This window comes from Bos indicus, chromosome 3, assembly GCF_029378745.1.
Source record: "Bos indicus isolate NIAB-ARS_2022 breed Sahiwal x Tharparkar chromosome 3, NIAB-ARS_B.indTharparkar_mat_pri_1.0, whole genome shotgun sequence".
Lineage (NCBI taxonomy): Eukaryota > Metazoa > Chordata > Mammalia > Artiodactyla > Bovidae > Bos > Bos indicus.
Window position 1 is genome coordinate 25700322 of NC_091762.1, and position 15241 is coordinate 25715562.

At 39.6% G+C, this 15241-nt stretch overlaps 1 protein-coding gene across 4 annotated transcripts in view; it reads left to right on the forward strand.

The window, feature by feature from the left end:
• GDAP2 (ganglioside induced differentiation associated protein 2) overlaps positions 1–15241 on the forward strand; it is a 64582-nt gene that overhangs the window by 28602 nt on the left and 20739 nt on the right. For all 4 annotated transcript variants that reach the window (XM_019956726.2, XM_070785831.1, XM_070785833.1 and 1 more), the window contains exons 6-8: positions 1444–1520; positions 5192–5351; positions 6770–6926. In XM_019956726.2, coding sequence (XP_019812285.1) covers positions 1444–1520; positions 5192–5351; positions 6770–6926 — 394 coding nt within the window. The remainder of the gene's footprint in view (positions 1–1443; positions 1521–5191; positions 5352–6769; positions 6927–15241) is intronic.

Consider the following 15241-nt stretch of genomic DNA (forward strand, 5'->3'; position numbering starts at 1 on the left):
TGGCCCCCCGATGCGAAGGATTGACTCATTTGAAAAGACCCTGATGCTGGGAAAGGTTGAGGGCAGGAGGAGAAGGGGACGACAGAGGATAAGATGCTTGGATGGCATCATCAACTCAATGGACATGGGTTTGGGTGGACTCTGGCAGTTGGCGATGGACAGGGAGGCCTGGTGTGCTGTGGTTCATGGGGTCACAAAGAGTCGAACATGACTGAGTGACTGAACTGAACTGAACTGATGTATGAAATAGATAACTAATGAGAACCTACTGTATAACACTGTACTCAGTGCTCTGTGGTGACCTAAATGAGAAACCAAAAAAAGAGATTTATGTATACATACAGCGGATTCACTTTACTGTACAGCAGGAACTGACATAGCAGTATAAAGCAACTTTGCTCCAATTTAAAAAAGAAAACAATATAAAAATTTGGGAGCCATCAGCATTTGGAGCACTATCTAACCATCAAATTAGTGAGCTCAAGAGAACATATATATATATATATATATATGAAGAAAACAAAAAATGTGGAGGACAGAACCTGGAGAGGACAACATTTTTAAAAGTTGGGGTGTGAGCATCTAGAAAGAAATCGCTGGTAAGTTAAGGACTGAGAAAAGGCGACTCGGTCTCATTATTAACAGGTTTAGAGAAAGAATAAGATAGAAATGAAGAAAAAATGATTCAGTTTTGGTTTGATAGAATGTTGACAGGACCACCTGATGCGAAGAGCTGACTCTTTAGAAAAGACCCTGATGCAGGGAAAGACTGAAGGCAAAGGAGAAGGGGGCAGCAGAGGATGAGATGGTTAGATAGCATCACTGACTCAATGGACATGAGTTTGAGCAAATTCTAGGAGATGGTGATGGACAGGGAGGCCTAGCGTGCTGCAGTCCATGGGGTCTCAAAAGAGTCAGACACGTTTGAGCGACTGAACAGCAACAATAAAAGGGCTGAGTAGGGCATCTAATACTGTAACAGATGAATGGGAAGGCATTTTTGCTAGACCATTCTGGTCAGAGAGAGAGGCCTCAGAAAACAGAAAGAATATACTGGATAAGGGAGAATTGTCTGGAGTCAGCATCTTCTATGGCCAGCCACTGTTTACTGGCAATAAAGCAGTAAATAAAAGAAAACTCTTGCTGTTGTGTGGGGCTTTCATTCTATTGGATGGGGCAGGGACAGAGGGGGAGGATATACAATAAACAGGAAGCATCACAAAATGTCTAAAATAGTTGCTGTGGAGGAAAGCAAAATCAAGGAGGAGTTGTTAGATAGGGTGGCCTGGGCAGGCCTTACTGATAAGGTGCCATTGAGTACAGGCCTGAATGAATGGAGGAGTGATCCATTACAAAAATAAAACTTAGACTGATTTTTCTTCACACATAAGTAATTTCTCATTTATTATTATTTATTAATAATCTTTCTGTTATTTTCTTTAGGCACTGTAAGGAGATTCCTTGAAATTCATGGAGAGACTCTTGAAAAAGTAGTATTTGCTGTCTCTGAACTAGAAGAGGTATTTTGCTAATTATCTTGCATTGTTTTGAGTCTTATTTTTACTTGTGTTTGCCTTTGTGTCTTCATTATCTGTTAACTGAATTGCCAACAGGCAAATCCTCATTATCTGTACATATATTTGGCAGTGGGGCTTACCATCATTGCAATGAAAGACTATATTAGAGACTAAAAGCAACTCAAGATGAAGCATTTTGCTCATATTTTTCACTGGTAAATTGTTATCACATAGTGAAACCTTACAAGGCATAGCTGCTCTGACACAGCTCTCAAGACATCTCAAGGCATTACCTTATGATGAAGCACTGGGCCCTTGGGCAACAGAGTTGGGAAACAGCCTCTGCTGGAAAAACCGTGGTGTCTACCTGACCCGGAAACAGGTGACAGCCTAGCCTAGTGGCGAGTATTGAGTAAGTTATGAGGTTTGTGTTTCATTGTATGTGATGAGGTTTATTATATTTCAAGTTAATTTAGAGCCGTTTTAGGAAATTAGCTCTTTTTAAAATCTTACTAAGCTTTGTTCAGCTGTAGTGTTCTCTGTCCCATTCAGCTTGTATGATTTCTGAATTTTGTGTCCTTGGGCAAGTTATTTAACCTCTCTGTGCTTGGATAAAATATGAATACTGACAGTACTTATATCACAGGAGTTTTGTAATTAATGAATTAGTACGTGTGAAATATCCCCAGTATATATAGGTATGTATATGAGATATAAACCGTCTTGAATTTGCTGAAGACAGACACATTCACCATGTTTGCTGTGTCTCTTCTTGTTTTACCTGGTTTACCTATTCATTCATTCTCTCAGTGACCTTTTATTGAATGTCTGGCATATATCAGGTTTACTCCACTGGGTTCTGGGACTACACCAGTGAGTGAGTCAGTCTTTATCCCCAAGGAACTCACTGTCTGTTGGTGGGGACAGAAAAGTCAGATAAGTTACAATAATTGTGATAAGTGCACTAGTGGAAGCATGGGAAGGATGAGGGCACACAGCTCCAGTCTGGCGTGGGGTTAGGAAATAACTTCCTGTAGGAAGTGATATGTGAGGTGAAATCATTGTAAAAAATAACTACGATTTTCCAGAGAAAGGGCAAATCATGGTAGTCATACAAGCATAAGTACAAGCACACATGTAAGAAATAACAGGAAGAGTGTAGTGTATTGCATAAAATGTGAGGCTGCTGTTGCTGCTGCTAAGTCGCTTCAGTCGTGTCCGACTCTGTGCGACCCCATAGACGGCAGCCCACCAGGCTCCCCTGTCCCTGGGATTCTCCAGGCAAGAACACTGGACTGGGTTGCCATTTCCTTCTCCAATGCATGAAAGTGAAAGTGAAGTCATTCAGTCATGTTGGACTCTTCACAGCCCCATGCACTGTAGCCTACCAGGCTCCTCCGTCCATGGGATTTTCCAGGCAAGAGTACTGGAGTGGGTTGCCATTGCCTTCTCCAAAATGTGAGGCTAGGAGTGGCAAAATGACAATCTGGCCGTTCCTTGGAAAGTCAAACAGAGATTCCACTCTTAGGTATATGCAGAATAAAATTGAAAACATGAGTAAGTATTAGTTGCTTAGTCATGTCCACATCTTTGCGACCCCTTGGACTTCACCCACCAGGCTCGATGTCCATGGGAATTCACAGGCAAGAATACTGGAGTGGGTTGCATTTCCTTCTCCAGGGGATCTTCCCCACCAGGGATCGAACCTGGGTCTCCCACATTGCAGGCAAAGTCTTTACTGTCTGAGCCACCAGGGAAGCCCATTGGAAACATATGTCTACACAAAAACTTGCACACAAATATTCACATCAGCAATATTCATAGTAACCAAAAAGTGGAAACAACCTAAATGTCATTAATGGATAGGTGGATGCGGTATACACAAACAGTGGAATGTCACTAGCCTATTAAAAAGTATGGAGTGATGGCATATCCTGCAGCATGGGTGAACCTTAGAAACATATGCCGCATGAAAGAAACTGGACACAAAAAACCATATACCATATTCCATTTTAATGGAATGAATATTCTGAAATAGGCAAATCCATACAACAGACAGGTTAGTGGTTGCCAGGGGCTGGGGGAGGGAGGGATGGAGAATAACCTAGCTAATGAATTTAGATTTCCTCTTTGAGATGATGAAATGTTCTGGAATTAATTGTGATGATTCCACAACTTCATGAATATACTAAAGCCCAGTGAATCGTATACTTTAAAATGTGAATTTTATGATATGTGAATTGTAGTTCAATTTTTTTAAAAGGTTACAAAGATGGTGTCTCCAGTCTTCTTTTTTTTTTAATTCTTTTTTTAAATTGAGGTACAATTTTTTTAAATTGACTTACAATCCAGTCTTTGTATATGCCTCATGAAATGAAAGTGAAAGGCACTCAGCCGTGTCCAACTGTTTGCGACCCCATAGACTACACAGTCCATGGAATTCTCCAGGCCAGAATACTAGAGTGGGTAGCCTTTCCCTTCTCCAGGGGATCTTCCCAACCCAGGTATTGAACCCAGGTCTCCCACACTGCAGGCAGATTCTTTACCAGCTGAGCCTATATGCCTCATATATATATTTATATGCATGAAAGATGATGCAGTGTTGTGGGTGACACAGTAAGGAGACTGATGGATAATTTATTCAGTGATTTCACTGTCCTTCTAGATAGTTCCATCATTCTTTTGGTTTCTTAGTGTTCTGTTTTAGTTTGTTATAGTTGGTAATAATTGATGAGTAACGATAAAATGACTCTAGGATGATGAAAAAAACCAAAATGCTTCAGATCAGATCAGATCAGTTGCTCAGTCGTGTCTGACTCTTTGCGACCCCATGAATCGCAGCACGCCAGGCCTCCCTGTCCATCACCAACTCCCGGAGTTCACTCAGACTCACATCCATCGAGTCGGTGATGCCATCCAGCCATCCCATCCTCTGTCGTCCCCTTCTCCTCCTGCCCCCAAACCCTCCCAGCATCAGAGTCTTTTCCAATGAGTCAACTCTTCGCATGAGGTGGCCAAAGTACTGGAGTTTCAGCTTTAGCATCATTCCCTCCAAAGCTTCAAGACTGAGGAAAAATAAGAGCACTAAGTATCCATAATATATCATGGATTTAGAATGAGTCCAGTGGACCAACCTGTATGGAAGTTATAAGATACAGTGAATTTTATTCTAATTTTTTTTAAAGTAAGATATCTCTTTATTGTTTGGGAAACCTCTAAGAGAGAATAAAAGTCAGGAAATAGCAATCTTTTCAGAGAGAACTGTTTAAAAACAAAACTGTCAGATATTAAATCTAGGTCACATGGACCCTGATGGCACACTGAGGATTAAGGAAGTAGCGTCTGTGTCTGAGCTGAATCTTGAAAGACAGATATCATTAATGAGGTGAAGAAGGGGCTGGGGATAGGGGTCACAGGACATATCCATTCCAGCTTCAGTGACCTGGAGCTGTCAGGATCAGGACTCATGGGTCTTCTTGAGTGACTAACGAATCCTGGTCTTTGACACAGAAACTGACTGAGGGGCCCAGGCAGCATCCAGTCTGAGCTTAGGCATGGCGCGGCCTTAGTTCATGATGGAGGCTCTTCACAGTCTGTGGAGTGGCGTGAGCGCTGCTGATGCCTGTTTCATCACTCCGGTATTTTTCACAGAACGTTTGGCTTTTCTTACACAGGCTACTTACCAAAAGCTGCTACCTCTGTACTTCCCAAGGTCACTGAAGGAGGAGAGCCGCTCGTTGCCATGCCTACCTGCAGATATTGGCAATGCAGAAGGGGAGCCTGTGGTACCTGAACGGCAGATTAGAATAAGTGAAAAACCTGGCGCCCCAGAGGGTGAGTTCTCTCCTTTTCTTACCTTCCCTCTTCAGGAAGCAGCGGCTCTGGTAAGCATCAGCCACCAAGACGTAGCAAGTTCAGCCTGTTCTCTAGGAAGCTTTTAGTGTGACACCAAGATCAAGACCACCATCAGTGCTTTTAGAGTCTTATTCTTGTTAAGATTTACTCTTTAAATTATGTATGTGATGTGAAGTCTGCGTTAGGCAGTAGAGATTCAGAGGTGGGTATGACACCATTTGTACCCTTGTGAAGTTTATGGTTTCACACAGGACACTGTTGAGGAAACAGTATATTATTAAAATTTTCAGCAGATTCAACTGTGTCCTCTGAAAGCCATACCTAAAACAGGAATGCTGTAACCACGTGTTTTGCTTCTTTAGGTTACATACCAATGGAGATTGAAGTGTTAGTAGAGCAGGGCAGGATGGGAGCCCCTCTGAGCCGTTCTGTGTGACAGCTTGCACTGATCTTCACTGATATATGTTCAAGATCATAGTTGGAGACATGCCTCACAAGCGTCATTGCTGAGGCCCGATCTCAAAATTAAGCGATTTAAGAATTACTGTGAGATTTCTACTGTGAACACTTTTAAATGAGCATCAAGTTAAAATCTATTGAAGGCTACTCATCTCTTTTTTGTTACCAGTACACAGATTTAAATCAAATGGAAGGAATAATAAATGATTTAGCATCAGAAAATGTCTGATAACCAAGCTTTGCTGGAGGAGTACTTTAGAGAGACTCCAATAGAGTACAGGCTTGAAGTATGCCCAGCCTCATTCAGAAATCCTCAGAATTGTGACTGCCATGATAGAATATCATTTTTCTTAAATGCACAAAATGCATTTTGTATGACAATGGGCAGTGAAGAGCAAAACCAGTTGAGGTGTCAGTGCTGGGTGGTCATTAGCCACAAGGGTCCCTTCTGTCCACCATCCTCAAACACTGCTTGACTTCCACCTGTATCTCAAAAAATATTGTCACTTGATAGGCTGTAGTTTTCATAAATATTTTCAGGTAGAACATTGAATCTGTTAAAGGAGATGTAAAATCAGCTTGAGGGATTGAAAGAAGATTCATTTAGTGGTATTTTTTAATAAAAGCAAACTCTGAAAATCTTGCCTATCACACTTTGAGGAACAGTGGTACAAATGTGAAGAAGTCCCAACTGAACAGCTCAGATGGTGGCATTGCCTTGGGAAGCCCGCCATCGTCCATGGATTCTGTTTGTTTGCTTTTCTTTCTTGAAAAAAAAACTTTTGTCTTGGGTTTTTTTTTCCCCCTCAAAAAGATCTGGTGAGGCAGTGGGGAACACATTAAGAGGTGATCCATTCCCAAAGGATTGGCTGCTAGCAAAACATAAAATAATCATATGGATAAATAGCCATAAGCTATTGATAGCTTTTTTGTTACAGATAACCAGGAAGAAGAGGACGAAGGCTTGGGAGTTGATCTCTCTTTCATTGGCTCTCATGCTTTTGCCCGAATGGAAGGAGATATTGACAAGCAAAGAAGACTGATCCTTCAAGGGCAGTTATCAGAGGCAGCTCTACAGAAGCAGCATCAGAGAAAGTAAGACAAACCCTTTGACAGACACATAAGGACTAGAGAAACAAGATAGGGGCTACCTCTACTAAATGGTCTACATATAATGTGGTCTCCTTTATTCTTCCTGACAATCCAGTAAGGAAGATACTGTCCCCACTTAGTAGATGCAGAAATTCAAAGTTAATTTGTCACAGATAATATGTGATGAAGTCAGCGTTCAGATGCACCTCTGATTTCAGAGCTTCTGCACTTTGTTGCAGTTATAGTACCTATAAAATTAGATTATATTCTAACAGCAGAAAGTACGGAAAAGGGGAAGCCGAATTACAAAGTTTTTGTTTAACATTACTATATTTGTAATTAAAGCATAGTCTATGGTTGTCGTATTAATGGTTAAAGAGTTTTATTTCCCCCTGATTTATCCCAAGGACTTTGTGAAGTCATTCCATTTCTTTTACATGTTTTCTGAAACAATTCTGAATAAACCCTTTTTGACACATAAAGAAAAGCACCTTTGTTATTTCTGGGTAAGTTTGTCCAAGTACTAACAGATTACCCTTGGAAAACTAGCTGCTTTTCAAAAAATTTTAAAGGAAAGGAAAAATCATAAACCCTAATTGGTTAATATTCACTATCTTTTAGGGTTGATTGAGAGGGTACCATCTCTTAGGGTTGTTGTGAGTGTTAAATAAGATAGTGTAATGGACTTAGCACAGTACCTGGTAATTCTAGCAAGCTCTTAAAATTGGCCACTGCTGTTGTCTTTAATTCTGAGCAAATTTTGACCTATTATATACCTTTGAGCTTGGGTACTTGCCACCCCTTTTGACTGGATTACTCTTGTCCTTCAATTCGTTCTCCAGGTTTCAGCTCAGACTTGATTGCCTCCAGAAACTTAGCTCCCTGGAGATAAGTTGGAGTAGATGGAACAGAAGTCTTGTCTCCCCCATACACTTTTTTCTTTACACCCTATACTTAACCAAAAAAGCATAGCCTAGCATTTATTACACTATACTGTAATGATGTGCGGTTGTCAGTCTCCATATATAAAGTGGAAGTTGTACTAGATAATCTCCGAGTCCCTTATAGAATTAGAATTTTGTTTTTCCTGAGTTCCTGCTCTTCCCTTTATTATTTTCATAAAGAAAAGCAAATTAGCCACTAGGGGGCATCAATAAACAGCTTTTCCAAAGGCATGCACCATCAAATGATAGCTTCAGTGGTTTCTGAACTTGACCATGCGTAAGAATCATCCGGCAAACATTTTTCTTTAAATACAGTGACTGGGCTCTGCCTCACATGTCTGGGACTTTGGCCTTTATATATATTTTGAAACTTTCATATTATGATTCATGCACTGCTAGATTTGGATACCTTTGTTTGGACTAGAGCTGTAGTTCTCAAACTGTTTGGTCTCAGGTCCTCTTTGCATGCTTAAAAATTATTGAGGACCCCAAAGAGCTTTTATCTTTACAGCTTGTACCCACTGATATTTATTATATGATAAATTACTTGTTCGGGCTTTCCTAGTTGCTCAGTGATAAAGAATCCACCTCCCAGTGCAGGAGATGTGGGTTCAATCCCTAGGTCAAGAAGATCCTTTGGAGAAGGAAATGGCAACCCACTCCAGTATTCTTGCCTCGGAAATCCTATAGACAGAGAGGAACCTAGAGGGCTGTAGTGCATGGGGTCTCAAAGAGTCAGACAGAACTTAGCAAATAAACGATAACAACAGAATTATTTGTTAATTCACTTGGAAAATAACCCATTATGTTTTTACGGAAAAAAAAAAAAAACTTTTTTAAGTTAGTAAGAAATGCATCATTCTACATTTTTGCAAATATTTTAATGTTTGATTTAATAGAAAACAGCTGGATTCTAATATCAGCATACAGACTGTTGCAATATGTTGTTTTGTGTGAAGTATATGAAGAAAATCTGACCTCACTAGATACATAATTGGAAAAAGGAGTATTTTACTAGCCTTTTAAAATAGGGATATTCTTTGATATTACACCATAACTCAATCAATGGTACTTTAATAATGTTTGGTTGTAATATGGAATTTCAGACTATATCTATGAATTTTGTATTGTTATATTAGAATGTGTTGTTTTATCCTGCACTTTGAGTAGATTTTGTAATAGGAGTTGATAGTATGAATTTATAACATGGTGCTTTGGCTCACTGAATTAATCAATTGTTCCAAATATTGACACATTATATTATGCAATATCAAAATACTGTATTTGTTAGTGTTACCACTGCTGTCATCAGAAAAGTCCTCAAGTGTTAGGAATGGTTACCTTCTGGTGATGGATATAAATTTGCCAGCATTTTTTATATATATATATATATATATATATATATATATATATATGTATGTATATAAAAGTTCAAGTTTTATCACTGGTAACAAATACTGTTGGTTGTTTTTCTCGATATGACAGGGTCACTTTATTCATTTTTGAGAAAATATCTGCCAAAAACTCATATTGAATAATCACAGTTTGCCCGTCATTAGTTGAAGAAAAATGGTATTTCATGAAAAAAAGCAGTTAGTTCAGTTAGCAGGTCAGACACTTAGTTCTTTACTTCAGGACAGCCTTAGGCTTCAGTCTGCAAAAATGCTTTGTGTGTTCTGCCCATTTTGTGACACATTTAATATTAAAAAATGTATTCCCAAGGGTTGATGTAATAAAATTAATAACTTTTTCTTCCTCATAGAAGACATTCTTAAATGAAACTGGCTTTTTTTCCCCCCGAGTCTTTTGACCATTAAAAACACAATAACTACTAGTATGATCTGGTGCTTCCACCTGTATTCATGCTAATGCAGCAGTTTGTTTTGTACCATCAGTGCAGATGTCAACACAGTAAAAAAAAAAAAAAAAAAATGATGTTTTGCTCTTATCATGAAGATAGTTTGACCTTGCAGAGCCCCTGAAAATGTCTTCAGACTGTGGCCCACACTTTGAGAACCACTGGTCTGGGTCTCCTAGCAGTACTTTATAGTTGAAAGGAGTTTTGGTAATTACCTGATGTGGTTTTCTGAAATGTAGTATGGCATTAGAATCACCAAGGGTACTTTCTAAAATTTCACAGGCCCCACACCAAACTTCTTGAATCAGAACCTCTGTGGGGAGGGCTCAGGGTCCATCCTTCTAAGGTTTCTTAAATGATTTCTTAGACTATTCTGTGCCTGATCTGGTCTGGCCCCTTTAACTTAGAAGGGTAGAAGGGTAAATTGACCACCAAGAGTGACTTCACCATGGTGAAAACTAACTGAGGATGAGCTACACTGAAGCTGATCTCCCTTCTCTGCTACCATCTCCAGCCACCTACAGAGACCAGATTCAGAGAAGCTGGGAAAGGACCAGACATGTTCTGTATGCACGTGCAGAGAATTACGTTGTTATCACCTTTCTCAAATCAATCACCCTAGTCTGTCTGTCTGTCTGTCTGTCTGTCTGTCTGTCTGTCTCTCTCTCTCTCTCTCACACACACACACACACACACACACACACACACACACACACCTTTTTCATTTCTCTGTGGGTAATACAGATAAACTGGCATTTGTTTGTGTCTGGACTAGATACTTGCCTGTCTTGTGTCTCTCTTTTTAGTGGGGGGATTTGTGAATGACTTGTTCAAGCCAGTATTATTAAAATAAATCTGTATTCACTGAGCCCATGTTGTCTGGAAAGGGGTCCTCAGCAAAGGGGCAGGTTAGAAAGGACTATGAATGCAGCATGTAAAGCATTGCCCTTGTTGGTAGAAAGTGATGATCTTGAGATTCAAATCAGTCTCAGACTTGACAGTTTCTGTTCAGTTCAGGAAGCATTGGATATTTACTCTATTCAGGGTACTATTCTAGAACTGAAATAGACAGGTAAAGAAGGTAATCCCTTTAGAAATCCATGAGTGAGCCACACTACCGTAAGACGTCAGGGTGTGTTACGTATGGTGCTCTGGTTGTTGTGGACGTCTAGTTAACACATAATAACACATCAACCTACAGGCTTGATGAAGAGTACCACCTCTGGTTCTTAAAGCCTGAACCAAGAAACAAAGGGCAGTCTTTAGTTAGGAATATCTTTTTGAAAGCCTTCAGTTCTTGCTTCAGAAACAAAATTAATGGTCACATGGATAGGTTATAGGGTTAGTTCATTCCTTTTGTAGCATTGGCTTTTCTTTGTGTAATAATTCACTTTAACATCTAAAACAATTAGATAAGTTGTCTAATTCTTGATTATTATTTCCAGTTATTCCACCCAATTGTGACACTAATCTGGGTGTATCATAAGATAGGAGTTGGCTTCCTTACAAAAATTAGCAAGCAATCTAGATACTCTTTTACAAAGATCCAGCTTTTAAAACTCTTAAATTGTTTTTCAAGTACTTTTTTCTTTTTCTTTTTTCCTTGATTGGCTTAAGATCCAGTTGCCTGTAACTCTTAGGTCATTTCTCACAGTAAAAACGTTATCTCATTCATTATTAAATATTTATTGAACCCTTACTGTTGTGCCAAGCTACAAATACAACAAAGTGACATGCAAGGCAGATCTAGCCCCAGGCAGCATTGAGCTTAAGGTCTTGCAGAGAAAAAAAATGTTAAACTAATTACTGTATAAAGATGTATTTAAATTGTAGGATACAATAAGAGTATATATAACAAGGATTTTAACTAAGTCCAGTGTGGGACAGCTGCATGAATCATGTCCGACTCTTTGCAACTCCATGGACTGTAGCCTGCCAGGCTCCCCTGTCCGTGGAATTCTCCAGACAAGAATACTGGAGTGGGTAGCTGTTATTCAGGGGTTCTTCCCAACCCAGGGACCGAACCCAGGTCTCCCACATTGCAGGCGGGTTCTTTATTGTCTGAGCCACCAGGGAAGCTCAAGAGTACTGGATTGGGTAGCCTATTCCCTTCCCCAGGGGATCCTCCCAACCCAGGAGTCAAACTGGGGCCTCCTGCATTGCAGGAGGATTCTTTATCAGCTGAGCTACCAAGAAAGCCCATTAATATATGAAAATGTATTTAACTTACAGGATGCATTAAGAGTATATATAACAAGAGTTTTAACTAAGTCCAATGTGGGACAGCTGCATGAGGTCAGGAAAAGCTTCTGTTAATTTCAAACTGAAAATTTTCCCTGGGCTGTTGGTGGTATACCAATAAGTAGGTTAGTTAGTGGACTTTTAAGAGTAATTAAGCTTGGATTTTCTTCATTATTTAACTTTTGGTTGAGCATTTGGATGGTAATTTATTAACTAGAAGAAACAGCCTTGTGTTTGCTTTGTGAGGGCAACATCCAACCTTAGCTGACTGCAGTCTATTGAGAAACCATCTACTCAGTGTATCTGCCTGGAGAGCACAGTAGTGGGTACTTTTGTTGCCATTGTGATGTATTTTGTGTGACTGTTAACCAGTGATTATATTTTACCTATCAAAATAAAAAGCTTTTGAGGTTGGGGTGTATTTTCTTGTTTGATTTTTAGCTTTTGTTTTAATTGTTGGATTAGGATGAAAGGCTTCATGTCTTCATTGAAATAAAAGGAAACTAGCAAAAAGTGAAGTGCAGTTTTCAAAAATATAATGGAAAGTTTAAAATATTCTTTGAATAGGTGGGGGAAGCAGGGGATAATCAAAGCAAATTTACACAATCTGTAGAATGGAGGGGACAATTAGAATAAAGAAGAAACCAGATGAAGATGGCAGTTGTAAGTTGTTGCATTGGAATTCATCTCAAGGTTCTTAGAAACTATAACAGTTGCCAGTGTCTCAGCAGTGATTCTAAACCTTTTTTAAATCATAAAGGCTTTAAGAATCTGATGTAAGCTATAACCTTCTTCCATAATCATGTTCATAAAGATTTGCCTATCCTAGGGTCTCAAGTTGTTTATTGCAGATGAGGTTGAAAACGTTTTTGAGTTTACATTATTTCACTTCAAATTATGGGCTAAAATTAATTTTAGATGGGTTAAACTTAAGTTTTTAAAAAATTAAAATTCATGGAAGGAGTCATAGGCTAGTATTCCTCATACCAATAAAACAGATTTCTTAAACAAAATATAAAAAGCACTGACTACAAAAGAAAAATTAATCTTGACTATATTAAAGATAAGAACTACAGAAAGTGGGGCAATTAAGCTTAAAGTAAGTGAAAGGCAAATTGCAGAATATGAGTATTCACAATACACACAACTGGCAAATGATTCAGCTCAGTCAGTTCAGTTCAGTCGCTCAGTCGTATCCGACTCTTTGCGACCCCAAAATCGCAGCACGCCAGGTTACCTGTCCATCACCAACTCCCAGAGTTTACTCAAACTCATGTCCATTGAGTCAGTGGTGCCATCCAGCCATCTCATCCTCTGTCGTCCCCTTCTCCTGCCCCCAATCCCTGCAAGCATCAGGGTCTTTTCCAATGAGTCAACTCTTTGCATGAGGTGGCCAAAGTATTAAGAGTTTCAGCTTCAACATCAGTCCTTCCAATGAACACCCAGGACTGATCTCCTTTAGGATGGACTGGTTGGATCTCCTTGCAGTCCAAGGGACTCTCAAGAGTCTTCTCCAACACCACAGTTCAAAAGCATCAATTCTTCGACACTCAGCTTTCTTCACAGTCCAGCTCTCACATCCATACATGACCACAGGAAAAACCATAGCCTTGATTAGACGGACCTTTGTTGGCAAAGTAATGTCTCTGCTTTTTAATATGCTGTCTAGGTTGGTCATAACTTTCCTTCCAAGGAGTAAGCGTCTTTTAATTTCATGGCTGCAATCACCATCTGCAGTGATTTTGGAGCCCCAAAATTAAAGTCTGACACTGTTTCCACTGTTTCCCCATCTATTTCCCATGAAGTGATGGGACCAGATGCCATGATCTTAGTTTTCTGAAAGTTGAGCTTTAACCAACTTTTTCCCTCTTCTCTTTCACTTTCATCAAGAGGCTTTTGAGTTCCTCTTCACTTTCTACCATAAGGGTGGTATCATCTGCATATCTGAAGTTATTGATATTTCTCCCGGAAATCTTGATTCCAGCTTGTGCTTCTTCCAGCCCAGCGTTTCTCATGATGTACTCTGCATAGAAGTTAAATAAGCAGGGTGACAATATACAACCTTGACGTACTCCTTTTCCTGTTTGGAACCAGTCTGTTGTTCCGTGTCCAGTTCTAACTGTTGCTTCCTGACCTGCATATAGGTTTCTCAAGAGGCAGGTCAGGTGGTCTGGTATTCCCATCTCTTTCAGAATTTTCCACAGTTTATTGTGATCCACACAGTCAAAGGCTTTGGCATAGTCAATAAAGCAGAAATAGATGTTTTTCTGGAACTCTCTTGCTTTTTCCATGATCCAGCAGATGTTGGCAATTTGATCTCTGGTTCCTCTGCCTTTTCTAAAACCAGCTTGAACATCTGGAAGTTCACGGTTCACATATTGCTGAAGCCTGGCTTGGAGAATTTTGAGCGTTATTTTACTAGCATGTGAGATGAGTGCAATTGTGAGGTAGTTTGAGCATTCTTTGGCATTGCCTTTCTTTGGGATTGGAATGAAAACTGACCTTTTCCAGTCCTGTGGCCACTGCTGAGTTTTCCAAATTTGCTGGCATATTGAGTGCAGCACTTTTACAGCATCATCTTTCAGGATTTGAAATAGCTCCACTGGAATTCCATCACCTCCACTAGCTTTGTTCGTAGTGATGCTTTCTAAGGCCCACTTGACTTCACATTCCAGGATGTCTGGCTCTAGGTGAGTGATCACACCATCGTGATTATCTGGGTTTGAAGTTCTTTTTTGTATGGTTCTTCTGTGTATTCTTGCCACCTCTTCTTAATATCTTCTGCTTCTGTTAGGTCCATACCATTTGTCCTTTGTTGAGCCCATCTTTGCATGAAATGTTCCCTTGGTATCTCTAATTTTCTTGAAGAGATCACTAGTCTTTCCCATTATGTTGTTTTCCTCTATTTCTTTGCATTGATCTCTGAGGAAGGCTTTCTTACCTCTCCTTGCTATTCTTTGGAACTGTGCATTCAGATGCTTATATCTTTCTTTTTCTCCTTTGCTTTTCACTTCTCTTCTTTTCACAGCTATTTGTAAGGCCTCCTCAAACAGCAATTTTTCTTTTTTGCATTTCTTTTCCATGCGGATGGTCTTGATCCCTGTCTCCTGTACAGTGTCACGAACCTTTGTATTTTTGATCTAATGCAAATGATTAAATCAAAAATATATAAAGAACTCCTACAAACAAGTGAGAAAAGAACAAACAACCCAATAGATAAATGGACAAACAGTATGAACAGGCATCTCACAGAAAAAGAAAAAAGCCAGGAAATA